Here is a 14709-nt window from a genome sequence, read left to right as displayed (position 1 = left end):
AACTGTCCCATAGGCACAGGTTAGCTGACCGCTCGCTCCTCGTGCTGTGGTCCCTGTGAATGCTTCTTCCGCTGGAGGAAGGTTAATGGGATTCATCTCAAATCTGTGACACATTTATTTAGTATTTATTTATTTTATATGGAAGATTTTTTTTCCTTTTCTTTTTAGTTGTTGCGTGTGTGATTTTTTTTTTTAAACTCACAGTCCGATCAGAAAGAGAGCAAGAGATTGGATGAGCTAGAGAGAAAGGGAGAGAGAGGGAGAGAGATAGGAAGGTTGAACTAGAAAGTGAGAGGGAGAAAGAGAGAGAGAGAGAGGCACTCTGGGTTCTTTTTATGCATAAAACTCCTCCTGCTTGTCGGGTTTTTGGTACGTGACATTCGCCTGCTTTGGCTCCTCCAGCGTGTAGCTCCCTTCGTCCTTCTTCTTCATCCGGTAGATGAGCAACATGACGAGGAAGGCGGCAAAGAGCGCCCCGACTACCCCTCCCACAATGACAGCTGCAACAGAGCACAGGAAAGCAGTGGTTAGGGAGGTAGCCTAAACCCCGGCAGCAGGGCTGCTGTCCAGAAAACATGTTGCCATCCCCATGTAGTCAAGGATCACCATTAAAACCTCCAAAACAGCAATATCATTCTTAAAAATGACCACTTAAGACTTATTTCATTTATTTATTGGTTCTTGAGCCCTGCAGAGTCATGTTTTGAGGAAGTCTAGAAACTCTCTTCTAGTTTGACAAAAATGGAGGCTCTATTTAGCAGAATAGAGAATCACATGACTCCAGGCGCTGGGGCTTTGAGAAGCTCTCCAAACACCCGCAGGCTCAGGAGACTGATTCTTTCATAACTGGCTTTACAGCCGAGTGTTAAGGGTGACATTCATATCAGCAGCAAGATGTGCATCACTCAGATTGCAAGCCAGCCTATAGGATTACGTATGGCAAAAATATGTACTGGTTCTTAGCCCAGGGAGCAATTTCATCTTGGGAAAAGCCTGCTAAAAGCCACTCTTTGAAGCAAGTCACTTGGCAGTGTAACAACAATAATTGTATCAAGCCCACAGAGTTATACACCATAATACATACCCTATTCTTATGGGTCACAGAAAGCACTCTTCATCTATAGTAACGGACTGGATACCAGGGTGGGAGATGTCACTGTGTCAGCCTGGGTTCCTGGCTTGGGGATGCCCTCAGTACCAGGCTTGCTAACTGGGAGGGGAGTGTCAGTCTATGGGCTTCTGATTCCCAAGTGCAGAGTGGAGGTGTAGGTAGACCTGGTGCCATCTGCTTGACTTAGCCAATGCCCCATATACCCACAGGTGCCTTGCCCAACACCTCAGCACCCAGCCCATGTAGCAGCCCTGACATTACCACCAAGTCAAACAAGATCGAGTTGTCGGCCATTATGTTCTAGGGTAGGCAAGTGGGAGCCCGTGGGAGAGTGACAGAGGCAGCCACTGAACACTGCCAGGGAAGACATTGCCTGAGAGTCACGCAATAAAGCAAACACCACAGACTAGGCAGTTTGACAGCACAGAGCCAATGAGCCAAGACATGAGCTGGCTACACATTGTCCATCAAAACATCCTCTTCGACAGAAAATCACTTTTTTCAACCAAGTGGAAATTTGAGCAGTTTTGTCAGTTTTTTGGTGAGAGACCGAAACCCTGAGTATGGAAAGTTGTCCACAGTGGTTGCAAGGGAAGCTGTGCAAGCCCTGCTAGGGCTGTCCTCTATCATGCTGAGTAGGGAAGAAGAACTTTTACAGCTCTCATGTGTCCCTTCAGTACAGTATGGGGGGACAATCCAGAAAAGGGGAGAGATGCCAGGCTGCTTTGGGGGAACAAGCTGGTAGAGCATGTGCAAGGACCTGTCTACATGGGATGCAGGTTTCTAAGTCCAAGGAGAATCCCACCATCACCTGCTCTAGGCTGCAGATACGGGGGCAGTCTCGGTTTGGGGCAGAGTTACCAGGGGACACGGGCCTCACCTATTAGCACTTCTTTCCTCTCGAGGATGTTCTTCTGAGGCAGCTGCGCAGCTGAATTCCCAGAGTCTATCGTATTGTCTATGAGGCCGGGCTCTGCATTCTTCCCCAGTCCCGGCCCCGCTGCCAAGGTAACAGCAGGGATCACTTCATTATTGAGCTCCGGCCGAGTGGTGTCCTCCTCCTCATGGATTTCGAAGTCCCCGCTAGGCCCTCCGCTGACGGGAACCTCCAGCTCATTGTCGATGACTGTGGACACATCCAGCGGCTCTGTCTGTGAAAGAGAATGAGATGAAGCAGAGGGTAAGGGAGACAGTCAGTCATCCATTGCCTTGGAGGAGAAATGGTGCCTGTAGAAGCCTTTGCAGCATTGTCCTGCCTGGACCTGGCTAGATCTCACTCCCACTGCCTCAGTCCAGCAGGTAAACTATTGGGAGTCAGGGCAGCTATGGCACCGTGCTGCCATTTGGGCAGCTGGCTGAGCATGGAGGCAGAACACTGGGTAGATGGGTCAACCAATGTTGCACTGAAACGTCCCATTGGCTTCAATGGGAATCAGATTCCTCCTTGGTGATGAACACTAATGTGGACACAGACTTAAACCTGTCTGGCTGGAAACCAATATCCTTCACTCTCTTCTGAATACCCTTGATGCCAGACCTGATCGAGATTCCAGCCTAGACCTGGACCCAATACCTGCAAACTCTCCCATTGTCACAATGGACTGAACAAAGCCCTGAGTCCCAGCTGCTCCAAGACCTGTGGATGTTCTACCAATGGATTCTCTGTCCATCACCCATTAGATCTAGAGCAAGGAAGAACAATTTTGTGGGGGAAAAAAAAATCTTTCCATTTCCTCGAGTCCAAAGTGAAGCCATTTTTGTGCTTTAGAAATTTTCCCCAATTTTCTGATGCATTTGGATATTTCAAGATTGGCATTTTCATGCCCTCCAGGCATTTTCCTTGTTGCCATTCAGAGCAATAAAATGCAAAATGTCAAGGGTTTTCTGCCTTTTCTTTTCTCCTCCCTTTTGTCCATGCTGTCGCATGTTAAACTTCTTCTAACTCAAAAAAGTGACCCAACAGCAAAAGGAAAACTGAAAATGCTGCACTGCTGCCACTCAAGGACTTTCTCAAGGTTGGAGAAAGTTAAAGTAGTTGCTCTGAAAAAGAGGCTAAGAATGAAAAAGGAGAAATGGGGCAAAAAATCTAAGCATCATTCCTTCTGTTGTTGCCAGTGGCACAACAGGGGAAAAAAAGAGGAATGATAAAGAGGAACAAAGTGACATATTCTAATACCAAATTAAAAGGTTCGATTCAAAATGAAATGCAACAAAAAATTTTGGTTTGAAAATTCCCATTGAAAAAGTGGTTTAAAATGATATTTTCCCATGTTTTCTTTCTGGGCAAACCCCCTATAATGGTGGGGAAAGGCTGCAGTTGAATAATCTCAGCTAGCTCTATTTCTTAAGCTAAGGCTTCTGCAGGCAGATCCAGGGGCATGAGTTCAAGCCTTCATCCAGACTTGTGCTGAAGACTGACCCCAATTTACCCAGCTGTAAATGGTATGAGCAGTCAAGGGCAGCTAACTGGGCATGGTATTAGCTACACTGTGTTGCCAGCTACAGAAACTGGTGTGTTTTACCTGTGTTATCCCCAGGGGCTGTCTAAGTGTGGACAAAGTTTTGATCTTGTCGCCTCTTTTCCGGTAGCAACTACGACCTGCGGACCATGAGGAAATCTGTGTACCCTCTCTTCCCTGCCACAGGCAACCATGAGTCTGCCCCATGGTGTTTATGAGCTCCCAGCTCCTGATGATATAAACTGCAAAGGCAGCGAGGGCTCCTGCATTTGTGCATAGTGAAACACCCTGGGGAAGAATTGTGCAGGGAGATCATAGAATGAATTTCTGTTTCCCAGGCAGGATTGGTGGGCTACTGACTCTTTGTGAGCCCTGTTTCTGCCTTCATGGGGTAGATTACCAGGTCACCTCCCCATGACACATCAGTGTCTTTGAGAAGTACGTTCAGGAGTTTGGTGTCATCAAAAAACTCCTTAGCCTGGGTCCAGTCCTGTCCGTGCCCATGCCCCTGCCTGGGGAGCCCAACCTTCCTGAAAGGGGTTTCTCTTTCCTCTTTCTTCCCACTCAGTCCCATGTGTTGTGATGGTGGGACCACAACCTTGTTTGCTGGTGCCTTGCTAGTGGCCCCTGCACCTTGCCACACACTTGAACTGAGGCTCAGAGGTGGATTCAAGCTATGCAACTTGGACCTGGTTTGGCTTTGTACCTGCAGACTGACCAGTCCTGTAAACCAGCCTACCTAAGGCTCCCTCTGGGCCCAATCCTACAGGCTAACTTACCTACCAGTTCCCTGCTGCAGGCCTTTCTGCAGGCTGACCTGCCCACTGGCACTCTGCAGGCCTGAGCTGCAGCTGGACTCATGCATCAGGTCCCACTACAGGTTGACTTACTGGCTTTCGACAGGCCAAATCCCATGGCTCTCACCATGACTGATCTTGCCCAGTGCTGCTGCAACACCCTGCACCAAGATACTAAATGCTCTCACTCCTTCTCTCCTCCCTTGCATTACTTATCAGGGACCACAGTGCCTAACTAGGCTTCCTGTGCAGAACTCGGGCTCCAGGCCTCAAGATGAGTATGGCTGCCTTCTCATGCTAGATAAGGCAATGCTAGAGCCATCCCTTCACGGACCTGCCTTTTGAATGTGCTGCATGGCTCACTAGCTTGCCACAAGCACACTGTTGCTATCCTTTTGTGACAGAGATTAATTGAAGGTCAGAGGGAGCCCAGAGCTATGGAAAAAAGAACTAGTTTAAACAAATAACTCTACCTTTCAGTCAAAGCGCTTCTTGAGCAGACCCGTAAGGCCTCTGAATCAGAGATACATCAGTAGATGAAATCCCCCCCTGCCTGCTTATGATACCCGATGGGCAGGAAAAACACCATAAATGCATAATTGTGGAGTATTTGGGCTTCTGAATTGCCAGGTAGTGAGTAGATGATGGTACGATGAGCTTATAAAATACAGAGGAGAGACTCTCGCACACACTCTCTTTCTCTCTCTCTCTACAACCCACACGAGACTCGAGCTGGTGCAGTGCAGCGGCATTTGTCTTCCATCCCCCAGTGCTTTTGAGCAGGTAGGGACTCAAGCTAGCAGCTCTGGGACCCAGGTCCTGGTTCTAGCATTGTGACTATGTGACCTCAGGTAAGTCACAGCATTTCTTGGTGCCTCTGTTTCCCCTCCCATCCTTTATCTCCAGACCACTGGTTCTCAACTGGGGTGCTGCAGCATCCCAAGCTGCTGCGAGAATCTGCCAGGGGTGCTGTGACCAAAGATGCTTCTGCCGCCGTGGCTGGGGGAAATTGCCCCACATACGTGTTTTCAGGAAGCTTCTGGGAGCTGAACAGGGCACAGTTTCACCCTGTGGCAGTGGCAGCCTGGAGCAAAATGCCACTGCTACCAGGCAGAACTACGCTGCATGCCTGTTTCTGGGAGACACCATGCAGGGACAGACTGGGAAGTGTTGCGGTGACATCCTAACCTGCTGCCCACTCTCCCTTGGACAGAGCTTGGCTACAAAAGGCATTCAACAGGTGACTCCAAAACACCAACCAGGCAACTGGAAGCTGCACAGAAATGTGATCTATCCAAGGGGGCAAATGGATCAAGAAGGGCACTGGGGATGGCAGAGACCCAGAGACAAAGGGAAAGAGCAGAGGAATAAGATACTACCCCTTCAAATAGTCTGTGAACCCACTAGTGGTGCCCACTGTGTCTGAGATATACCACTCAGAGCTGCAGTGTGTATTTGTAGCTGGGCCTTACAAGTTTTGTACAGCTAGCCAATATGGCTACTTGAGCCCCACTGTTCCTGGATTGCTGGTGCAGTACATCATACTTTCATTGTTGTGTAAAGGGCAAAAGATAATGAATAACACAGGAGCAGAGGTCTGTGCTAGCGTATGAGCCCTTGAAAGCTTTCGCCTGAACCAAATCAGTGGTGATAAAAACCAGGTCAGCCTTGTGCAAGGCTGGTACGTTCTCTCCTTGACTCTGTCGTTTATGGTTTAACAATCTGAGGATAAATGTCAGCATGTCTGGGATTAGTCTGGCCCTTACTTGTAGCAAAACATAGAGGTGGGGATGGTGCCCTGCCTGCCCTGAGACTTTTTTTTTCAATAGAAATGAATGTCACCAACCCAAATTCGGCCATTCAGAAATGGCCCTTGCAATTGCACTCCCAAATAACTAAGTAAGAGGCAATTTAGAGCCTACCCCTGGAAGTAAAAGAATAATAAGAAACAACTAGGGAAGAAAAGTGAAATAAGAGACGAAAGCTAAGTCCTATTAAGTCCTACACCTCAGTGACACTTACATAGCCATGTAACTGCAATTTTTGGCTCCTACATACAGCTGTACAACTACACCCAGAACAGGCTCGGAATAGGCTCTGAGGTAGAACAAAATCACCTGGGTACAAACATAACCCTGTGTTGCCCCCAACCTCAGCTGCAGAAGAGCCCTGACTAGGGGAGATACAACACAGGAGGTGGCGGTGCCCTTCAGGCTTACAGCCTAGCAGTTAGAGCACATGTCCACAGACTGAGCGCCCCAAGCTCCAGGGTCTCACCCACAGGGGATTTGAACGTGCACCTTTCATTCCCCAGCAAAGTACTCTCACCACCTGGCCAGGGGCTAGAAATTGCCCACAGCCCCCTCCAGGCCCTTCTGAAACTGGCACACTGGGCAACCAGGAAGGAACGAAATTTGAGACCCAGTGAAAAGGATGCCACCGTGGAGACATGGGGTCTTGGCCCCTATACCCAAATAGAGCACTATCTCACTGCTGGGGTTTTTTTGTATCCAGTGAATGATAAGTTAAAGGTACAGAAAAGCTGCAAGGGTTGGGGCCAGAACCAAGAGATGGTCTTGGGGACTGATTTGGACCCGTGCTTGCCTGAGAACACAAGGGACAAGACTCCAGGAGGCCCCTTTCAAACCTTTGAGGAGACTCCTACCTCTGGAAGGCTTCCCCTTTGATGCACAACTTTACTAAGCAAAGATTAATCATTAGGTCATTAAATTTAAAAAGTCATACGCTTCATTGTATTTTTTTCTGTTTGGCAAAATGCATGTTGCTGAATCCCACTGTGAAACCTTCACTTCTCAATGGACAGCTTCTCCTCAGACAAATGCTGAACATGAGGATAAAGGGATTAAATGGATAGAGAGATAAGGGGAGGGATGTGCAGGGGTTTTACATTATTATTTGAATGTGGTTAAGCAGCTCCCCAGTGGCAGTGTTTCGTGCATCTTAAGGGAAGTGGTTTGCTGGCAGCATGGACAGAAACGCTTGCCCTGCTCCCAAGCTGGGATCCTCAGGGGAGACAGGCACTCACCTGAGTGGGAGCTGAGTACTGTAACTGCCTCCTTTGCAAATGCCAGCCTGGGAGCAGTGGGCACTGCATTTCTGAGCAGGAGTCAACCCTGCCAGTTATGACTTCAAGGTGAAATCCACTCCTGAGCACCAAGCCAGTGCCCATTACAGCCCTGAGCCCTGTGCTGAAGGTCTTGTCTATATACAAATGGCGTGACACTTACAGTTGCCTGGGCACAGTCAAACCAATACAACCATTGCCTTCCAGTTCTGATGCAGCTATGCTGGTATAAAGAGGTGCCTAGGCCAGGAGAGCTATTCACACACGAGAGAGGGAATTAACTTGACTCTTCACAGACACCTTCATACCAATATAAGTGTCTCTTTAATAAGGATTGTACTGATGTAAGTCTATGGGTAAGAAGCTGCCCCCAAACTAACATGGTTGTATATGGACACAATCTTTGCATAAACCAGGCTCCTAGAAAAGAAAATGCTTGGCTTCCTCAGTTTGCCTGGTCCTGTAACAGGGATTCTTTAACATTTTCTCCTAACTATATGACTATGCTTGGCTTGCAGAAGTCTCCTAATCTGCTGTGAATGACACAGCTCTGGGCATAATAGCAATGGCTAAGAAACAAATAGTATTATCTCCAGCAGGGCCCTCAGAGTGAAGCGGGATAGCTACATCCATATTTGTGGGATTTTACCAGTTTAGCTATTCTGGTATAACTATAGTGGCAAAACACTATGAAAGGTCAGAGAATTGAGCATTAGAGGTGGAAGAAACTGTATGACTTAAGAGGACATGATCCTGCTAATGCAAAATGATTCCCTAGAGTAATAAAACTGAGCAGAAAATTGGTCTAGTGATTATGCAGCTGGCCTAAGACCCAGGAAACCCAAGTTCAAGCCCCTGCTTATGCAAGGAAGGCTTTAGGAATCTTCCAACACAGTGATCCTCAAAACCCCTGGGAAGCCCAAGCCAGTGAAAACCAGTAAACCTCCTAAATCCATAAACCTCTGCACAAACTCGGGCACCCTCTTGGCAGGATTGAGCAATTTAGTGCCTATTATACTCCTAAACCCAATCAAGATGCAGGAGCTAAAGGCCCAATCTCAGTAGGAGTGCTCAGCATACCCAGCACCTGCGCCAGCAGAACTGAGCTCTGTGCAAGCCATGGCAGTTACCATCATTTCTATTCAAAAACATGTTTGAGAGAAGTAGACCCCCTTTTCTCCAATAGTGCAGTGGTTAGAGCACATCCTTCAGTACTATAGCATTAAACAGTCATTGGCTAAGTTCCAGAGACAGATGTGGAAGCAGGGATGAAAACTCAGGCTTCTCCTCTCCCAGCACAGTACCCCTCAGCTGGGTTCAGTCAGGAGCCCCTGCTCTCTCTTCTGGCCCAATGACTCTTTCGTTCTATTTTTTTCACAGTGACTCTTTCCAGCGAGTGCATGGAAGTGGCTGCAAACCTCCTAGAAGGCAGCAGATGAGTGCTTGAATGCCCTATGGCTGGTAAATAAATGTCAGGTCCCTCACAGACAAGGCAAATACTCTAACTGTGGAGCTGCTGGATGAAAAAGGAGGTACCTTTTATCCTTCCCAAAGAACAAAGTTACCCACCTTCTGATTTGGAAAGAAGCAGCTACATCACCTAACTCCAAGCTGCAAATCAAGTGCAAAACAGGTGCCTAACCCCTTAGGGGAGGATCTCTGACATCCTTGCTGTTGCATTTCAGATAAATAAACCTCTCTCTCTCCTGTGGCTCAGACATTGCCAAAGCACCTATTTCCCTGATGTTTCATTAGCAGTTATGGCCCATCCACATCTAGGATGCGGTCAAGTATTTTGTCCAGGTGGATTTTAAGGGACTCAAGCAGGGAAGCATCTGCCACTGCCCTTGGATGCCCTTTACACCTGATTTTTCCTTTGGAAATGTCATCCACGGGGCACTCTGCACTTCTTTGCTCAGTCCCAGCCCATGCTATCCTCCTGTACTGTCTCATACTGTGGCTCTCTTGACTCCTGAATTCTGAGCCCCCTGGGTCCCCGGGTTTATTGTGGCTCCCTTCTGAGATCCCCCTGATTTGTCCTTGCCTTTCCACTGCCGAGTTACCCTAAACTGAATTTCTATCCCACCATTCCCTGTCAACTTCACACCATTTTCTTGCAGATGGGCATGGGCCACTGAAGTCAACAGGAGTCCTTCCACTGACCTCAGTGAACTTCAGCTAATGCCCACTAATCATCCAGCCTTTCAGTGGAGCAGCTTGTAAGCCCTGGTCTCATACCTGAGGTGCCTCTGTAGGTGCCACAGTAGCAGCAGCAGGCAGCAGCGTGGTGCTTTTCTCTGTCAAGTCCGTGGTCCTGGTGGTGCTCGGTTTTGGCACAGATCTAGGCCTTGCGGCACTGGTGGTGACAAGGCGGGATGTGGTGGCTTCTGTTGCCATGCTGACTTCCATCATAGCTGTGGTTGGGGTTTCTAAGGTAGTGGCCTGTGTTGTAGCTGTCGTTGTGACAAAGTGGGGCAGGATCCTCCGGGTGGTGGTTGACTTGGCAGTGGGAGCTGCGGTGGTAGTGGTGGTGGCGGCGGCAGCAGCAGCAGTGGTAGCAGCTGTAGCGATAATAGGGGTAATGCTGACAGTAGTACTGGTGGTAGTTGCTTTCCAGGTGGGACTCACTGGTGCCTCTGTCATCCTGGGGATATACAAGACACTGGTCACCTGCTCCGGGGTGGTTTCTTCTGCTGGGAACATTTCAAAGGGAGTTGCCACCGGCTGGACAGATGTGACAGGCAGCACTGCTGCAGTGGTGGGGAGCTTGATGGAAGTGTCCGTGGTGAGACTCACAGCTGTTTCGATCCCCGACTCCTGCTCAAAATCTACATGAAAGAACAAGTGAGGGCTGTGAACGTGCTACCTCGCAACCAAAGCCCTAGGTGAACCAAGCCTGCTTTACCCCAGGAAGTCATGGTCGTGTGCCCCAGAAGTGAGATTAGGATTTCTGGCTAGCCTCGACCTCTGGAGGTTATCTAGTTCAACTCTCTGGACCTAATCAGGCATAATCATCCCTATCCAAATCATACCCTACAAGTCCTTGTCTAAAACTACACAAACTGGTCTTAAAACTGCACAATCAACCCTGCCACACAACTGCAAGGCATATAGCCTAAAGACACCAAAGGCACCCAAACATGCTACAGGTAAAGCAGGGGGACAAGGGCTTTCAGTGTCCTGCCATTGTAAGGGTTGTTAAAATACACTTGAGAAAGCCAAGGAAGAAGGTCATGCCCCTCCCTGCAGAGGAAGCCAAAACCTCCCTCATACTCCGTACCAATCTGATCATAGGGTAAAATTCCCTCCTGATCCCAAACGTGGTAGTCGGTCTGATCCTGAGTGGAGGGGGTTTAAATTCCTACCTTTGGCTGCAGCTAACACCCAATGTTTCTGAGGAAGGTGAAAAAGACCCTCATGTCTATAGCAACGGGATGGGAAAATATATATTTCCTGGCCCCATGTGGCAACCAAAAAAGTCCAGAAGCCTGAGCAAAGCAAACGCCCTCCATTCTGCTCTGCACCCTGAAGCCAGCAAGCATAACTCCAATGTCTCATTATAGAGAGAGGATGGGGCGCAGGCTGCCAGGCATCCTCAAGGCAGAGCCTGGCTCTTAGGACCAGTGCATCCTGCTAAATACTGTCCACCTGCAGAGGTGCAAGGCTGGTTTGTTAAGACAAGGGATGGGATGCCAGCTGGGGAACCTAGCCACATGGAAATGAGCTCCTTGAGCTTGGTAGAGGGCATATGTCTATGACAACATAGATATGGGATCAAGAATTTTCTTCTGGGGCTGGGTAGTATACAAATTAATTCCTTTCCAGATTTACTGGTCACCTACTGGGCCCAGCTCTAGTCCCACTGAAGTCAATGGCAAAGTTCCCAGGATGCAGCTTTGGGATCTTGGGTCCCCTTCTCTTTATACTTTACTTACACCCCGAACCAGACCCCGAGTAGAGATCATCCATTTCGTCATCAGCAAAGGGGTCGTCATCCCCGGACCCTTCCAGGTCCACAGGCCTCTCATAGTTTTCATTACGCCAGCGCTGGGCCTGGAATAAAACAGAGGAGGGTCACCTTGGTAACTCATTCATAGATTTACAATCCTGCATAGGCACCCAAACTGAGATCAGGGTCTACTGGGCTGGTTGCTATACAGACACAAAAGGAGAGGCAGGTTCCACCCTGAAGAGTAATATGTTTGAACAGACAAAGGGTGGCAGGAGAAGCAAAAGCACCAAACGACCTGGGAACCAAGCTGACATCTCCCAAGTTTTGCTCAGGCAGAATCCACTTTCACTTAGTGGATGACCAAAGTGCAGCTTGCAACCAGCTCTGAGTTACCCAACTAAAGTGCAGGAGTGATAGATACTATTACCCTTTTGGATGCATAAATGTCACTATGACAGGAGTGGGATCTCCCTCTGGAGACACTCAGATATTTACCTATGTCTATCAAGGGGGCACTTAAATTCCCAGAGGAGGTAATAGAATTGCTCCCATGGTTTAGTTGGGTAACTCAGAATTAGTCTCAAGCTCCTGTCTGGCTGTCCGTTAGGTGAAACAGGATTCTGTTATGTCAAACAAGTTTCTATTCAAAAGTACAGTTTCAAAGAAATTGCCTTTCTTTGGCTGAATTGTATTGATTGCAACAGCATTTCTCGTAAAAACTAATTTCCTGAAAATGTACACAATTGTTTGGGAAAATTCTTGTTAACAATTTGATTTTTTTTCTTTCAAAATAAGTTACTTGTTTTAATTTATTTTTTGTTCCATGACATTTCAGTAGGAGTAATATATACCACAGGATGCCATAACCTGGAAATTTAAATACTCATACAACATAATGTGTCATGTAATAATAATATTCTATTGTTCTAATTTTTAAAAAATATAAGGGGCAGCTGCTACTTAGTACCGACTGAAATATCTTATTTCGTAGATCAAAGTGTCTCCTGTGTGTGTGTTTTAATGAAACAGTTTGACACTTCATTACAACACAAACAAGACATGCTTTGATCTCTAAAATAACATAAGATGTTTCAATCTGTACTAAGTAGCAGCTACCCTGAAGGTTTAAGAAATAAAATTACAGAATATTTTTACCTTTAGCGTACATTATAATACAACATGATTTGCTATGACACGGCATGTCACATTACTGCTGACATGTTGTGAAATAAGCTAAATATAAGAAAATTAAAAACATAAAAGAAAATAAATTTTAAACAAATTGTTGAGCCTTATACATACCTTCTGAAATTTCTTTTCTGAACAAAGTATCCCACACACACGCACATTTTTATTTTGAATTTCTATCTGAATCAAAACCAAGACAAACTCCGAGATGTCTAAATGATGAACAAAACAGAAATTCCTAGATTTGGCTGGCTCTGCTTGCCCTTCACCTCCAACCCATCCATTCTGGATGCACACACAACTCCCTCTGAGACTGCTAGGAGCTACAGGCTGCTCCCCCATCATGTCACCAGGAAGGCAATTTCCCCCTAGATATGCAACAAGGAGTAGTTTAAGTGATTTAGGCTTATAAATCCCATTTTCAAAAATGACTCGGAGCAGTGATTCTCAACCTTTTTAGACTCAAGGCACACCTCTTTAGGCTTAGGTGTTTGCACACCTAACCGCTGTAACATTTGCAGCATCCTACAGCACTCTTAAAAGATCCCACAGCACTCCAGGGTATCATGGCACCCTCATTAAGGATTGCCCTAGGTATTTAACAGCCTAAGTCTCCTTGAAAGTCAGGAGATTTAGGCTCATAAAAGGTACATATTACTTTTGAAAATAGGACTTAGACTTTTTTTTTAATGTTTTCTCCAAGTCCTCTGGCTGGACCATGATCCTGTATCTCAAGCATTTGGAATGCTCTCTTTTATTACTGTCATCTGTAATTTATGCTATGGCAGTCCCAAATGTGCTGTGCACTTTCCACAAGAAGGCACAGTCTTTGCCCCAAAGATAATATATGGTCCTGTTTTAAAATCCCCCTCACCTCTGTATTTTCAAAACGGAAATTTGTTATTTGATTAAATTAATCCACCGGGAAGATGAATTTTATGGCTCCTTCCAGAACTGGAGAGGCCAAATAAATGCTCAGTTTGGGAGCTGGAAGGGAGGCAGAAATGTCCTAGAATTTTAGCACTTTACAAAGGGAAACTCAGCAACTATTATTAATGCTACCGTAGTGCCAAAGGCCTCAAGCCAGATCAGGGCCCTATGGCAGTACACAAACACATGGTGAAGCGGACTACCGTTGGCACCGACTCTCTTGGAGGTTGCTGCAGAGAACAGCAGGGGCACCACAGGAAAGGGAAGCTTGCTAAACCTGGTTGAATTCACTTTGAAGTCTTCTGTTGCACCGTAGACACAGGGCAAGGCAGCCTCTGACACAGCCCCTTCATGCAGGGGAAGCAAGAGGATGGAGCATGCAAGAGCGATAGTAAAAGGGCAGAAGTTGGTGGGAGAGAAATGAGAGCCTGGGAGAAGGTTCCTTGTGTATTGAGACGTTACCATTTCAGCCAGCAGGGATGCACACTGACTGGCCCCAGTTTTTCTCCGGGAGTCTGGCCAGTATAGAAGTAACTCTCTTCCAAAGTCTTGGTGGCGTTTACCACATGTGGGGTTTCTTGCATCAGAGAAAGCACACTAAGCAAGTGAGCAGCCATGGTAGCTGCCATCTCCCCCTCTGCACAGACCAGGAGTGCCTGGGGTTGCTGCAGAGACAGTTAATCCCACATGCTCCATCAGCAATGAAGGCAGAGCCTAGTCACTGCTTTCCAGGCACAGCATACTACAGGTCTGTCTTCCCTTCCCTTGAGCAGAGAGCCCCTAGCCCTTGCAATCCATTCCTTCCAGACAGAGCACAGCACCCCTCACAGACTGATGTAATCAGAAGGGAATTCATCTCTGTGATAGAGGCCCGCGCCACTTGGGGAGGACAAAGTGGGCAAGATGACCTAATCAGTCTTTTCTATCTCTTGATTTCTAGTTTCTCTCCCATCGTTTCTCCGTACTTTGATGTATGTTTTAGCACCCTTTCCATCAAAAGTGTCTCTCTAGCTACTACATTGATATCATCCATGTACCAGACACATTTTACCTCCCCCTCCCAGTATCTTGACTCCCCTTATGGCCTTATTTTTGCTTATTCTTTGTGCTAATGGGTCCATGCCATGCATAGATAGTGGTGACAGACAGCATCCTTGTCGCACCCCTGTATGAAGTTTAAAAGCCCC

General features: G+C 47.2%; 1 protein-coding gene across 1 annotated transcript; it reads right to left on the bottom strand.

Annotated features, from left to right (window-relative positions):
* On the bottom strand, nt 1–11520 carry SDC3 (syndecan 3; the record flags this gene model as incomplete). The annotated part of the gene is made up of 4 exons (XM_019512061.1): nt 1–500; nt 1992–2262; nt 9691–10280; nt 11388–11520. Coding segments are annotated over 4 exons (1161 nt in total), but the record flags the coding sequence as incomplete, so codon positions are not given.
* Nucleotides 11521–14709: the final 3189 nt, after the last annotated feature.

This window comes from Gavialis gangeticus, unplaced genomic scaffold (assembly GCF_001723915.1).
Source record: "Gavialis gangeticus isolate Ggan-Ray unplaced genomic scaffold, GavGan_comp1, whole genome shotgun sequence".
In the NCBI taxonomy this organism is placed as follows: domain Eukaryota; kingdom Metazoa; phylum Chordata; order Crocodylia; family Gavialidae; genus Gavialis; species Gavialis gangeticus.
The sequence above is the reverse complement of the archived record's forward strand: the minus strand, read 5'-3'. Positions and strand labels throughout refer to the sequence as shown.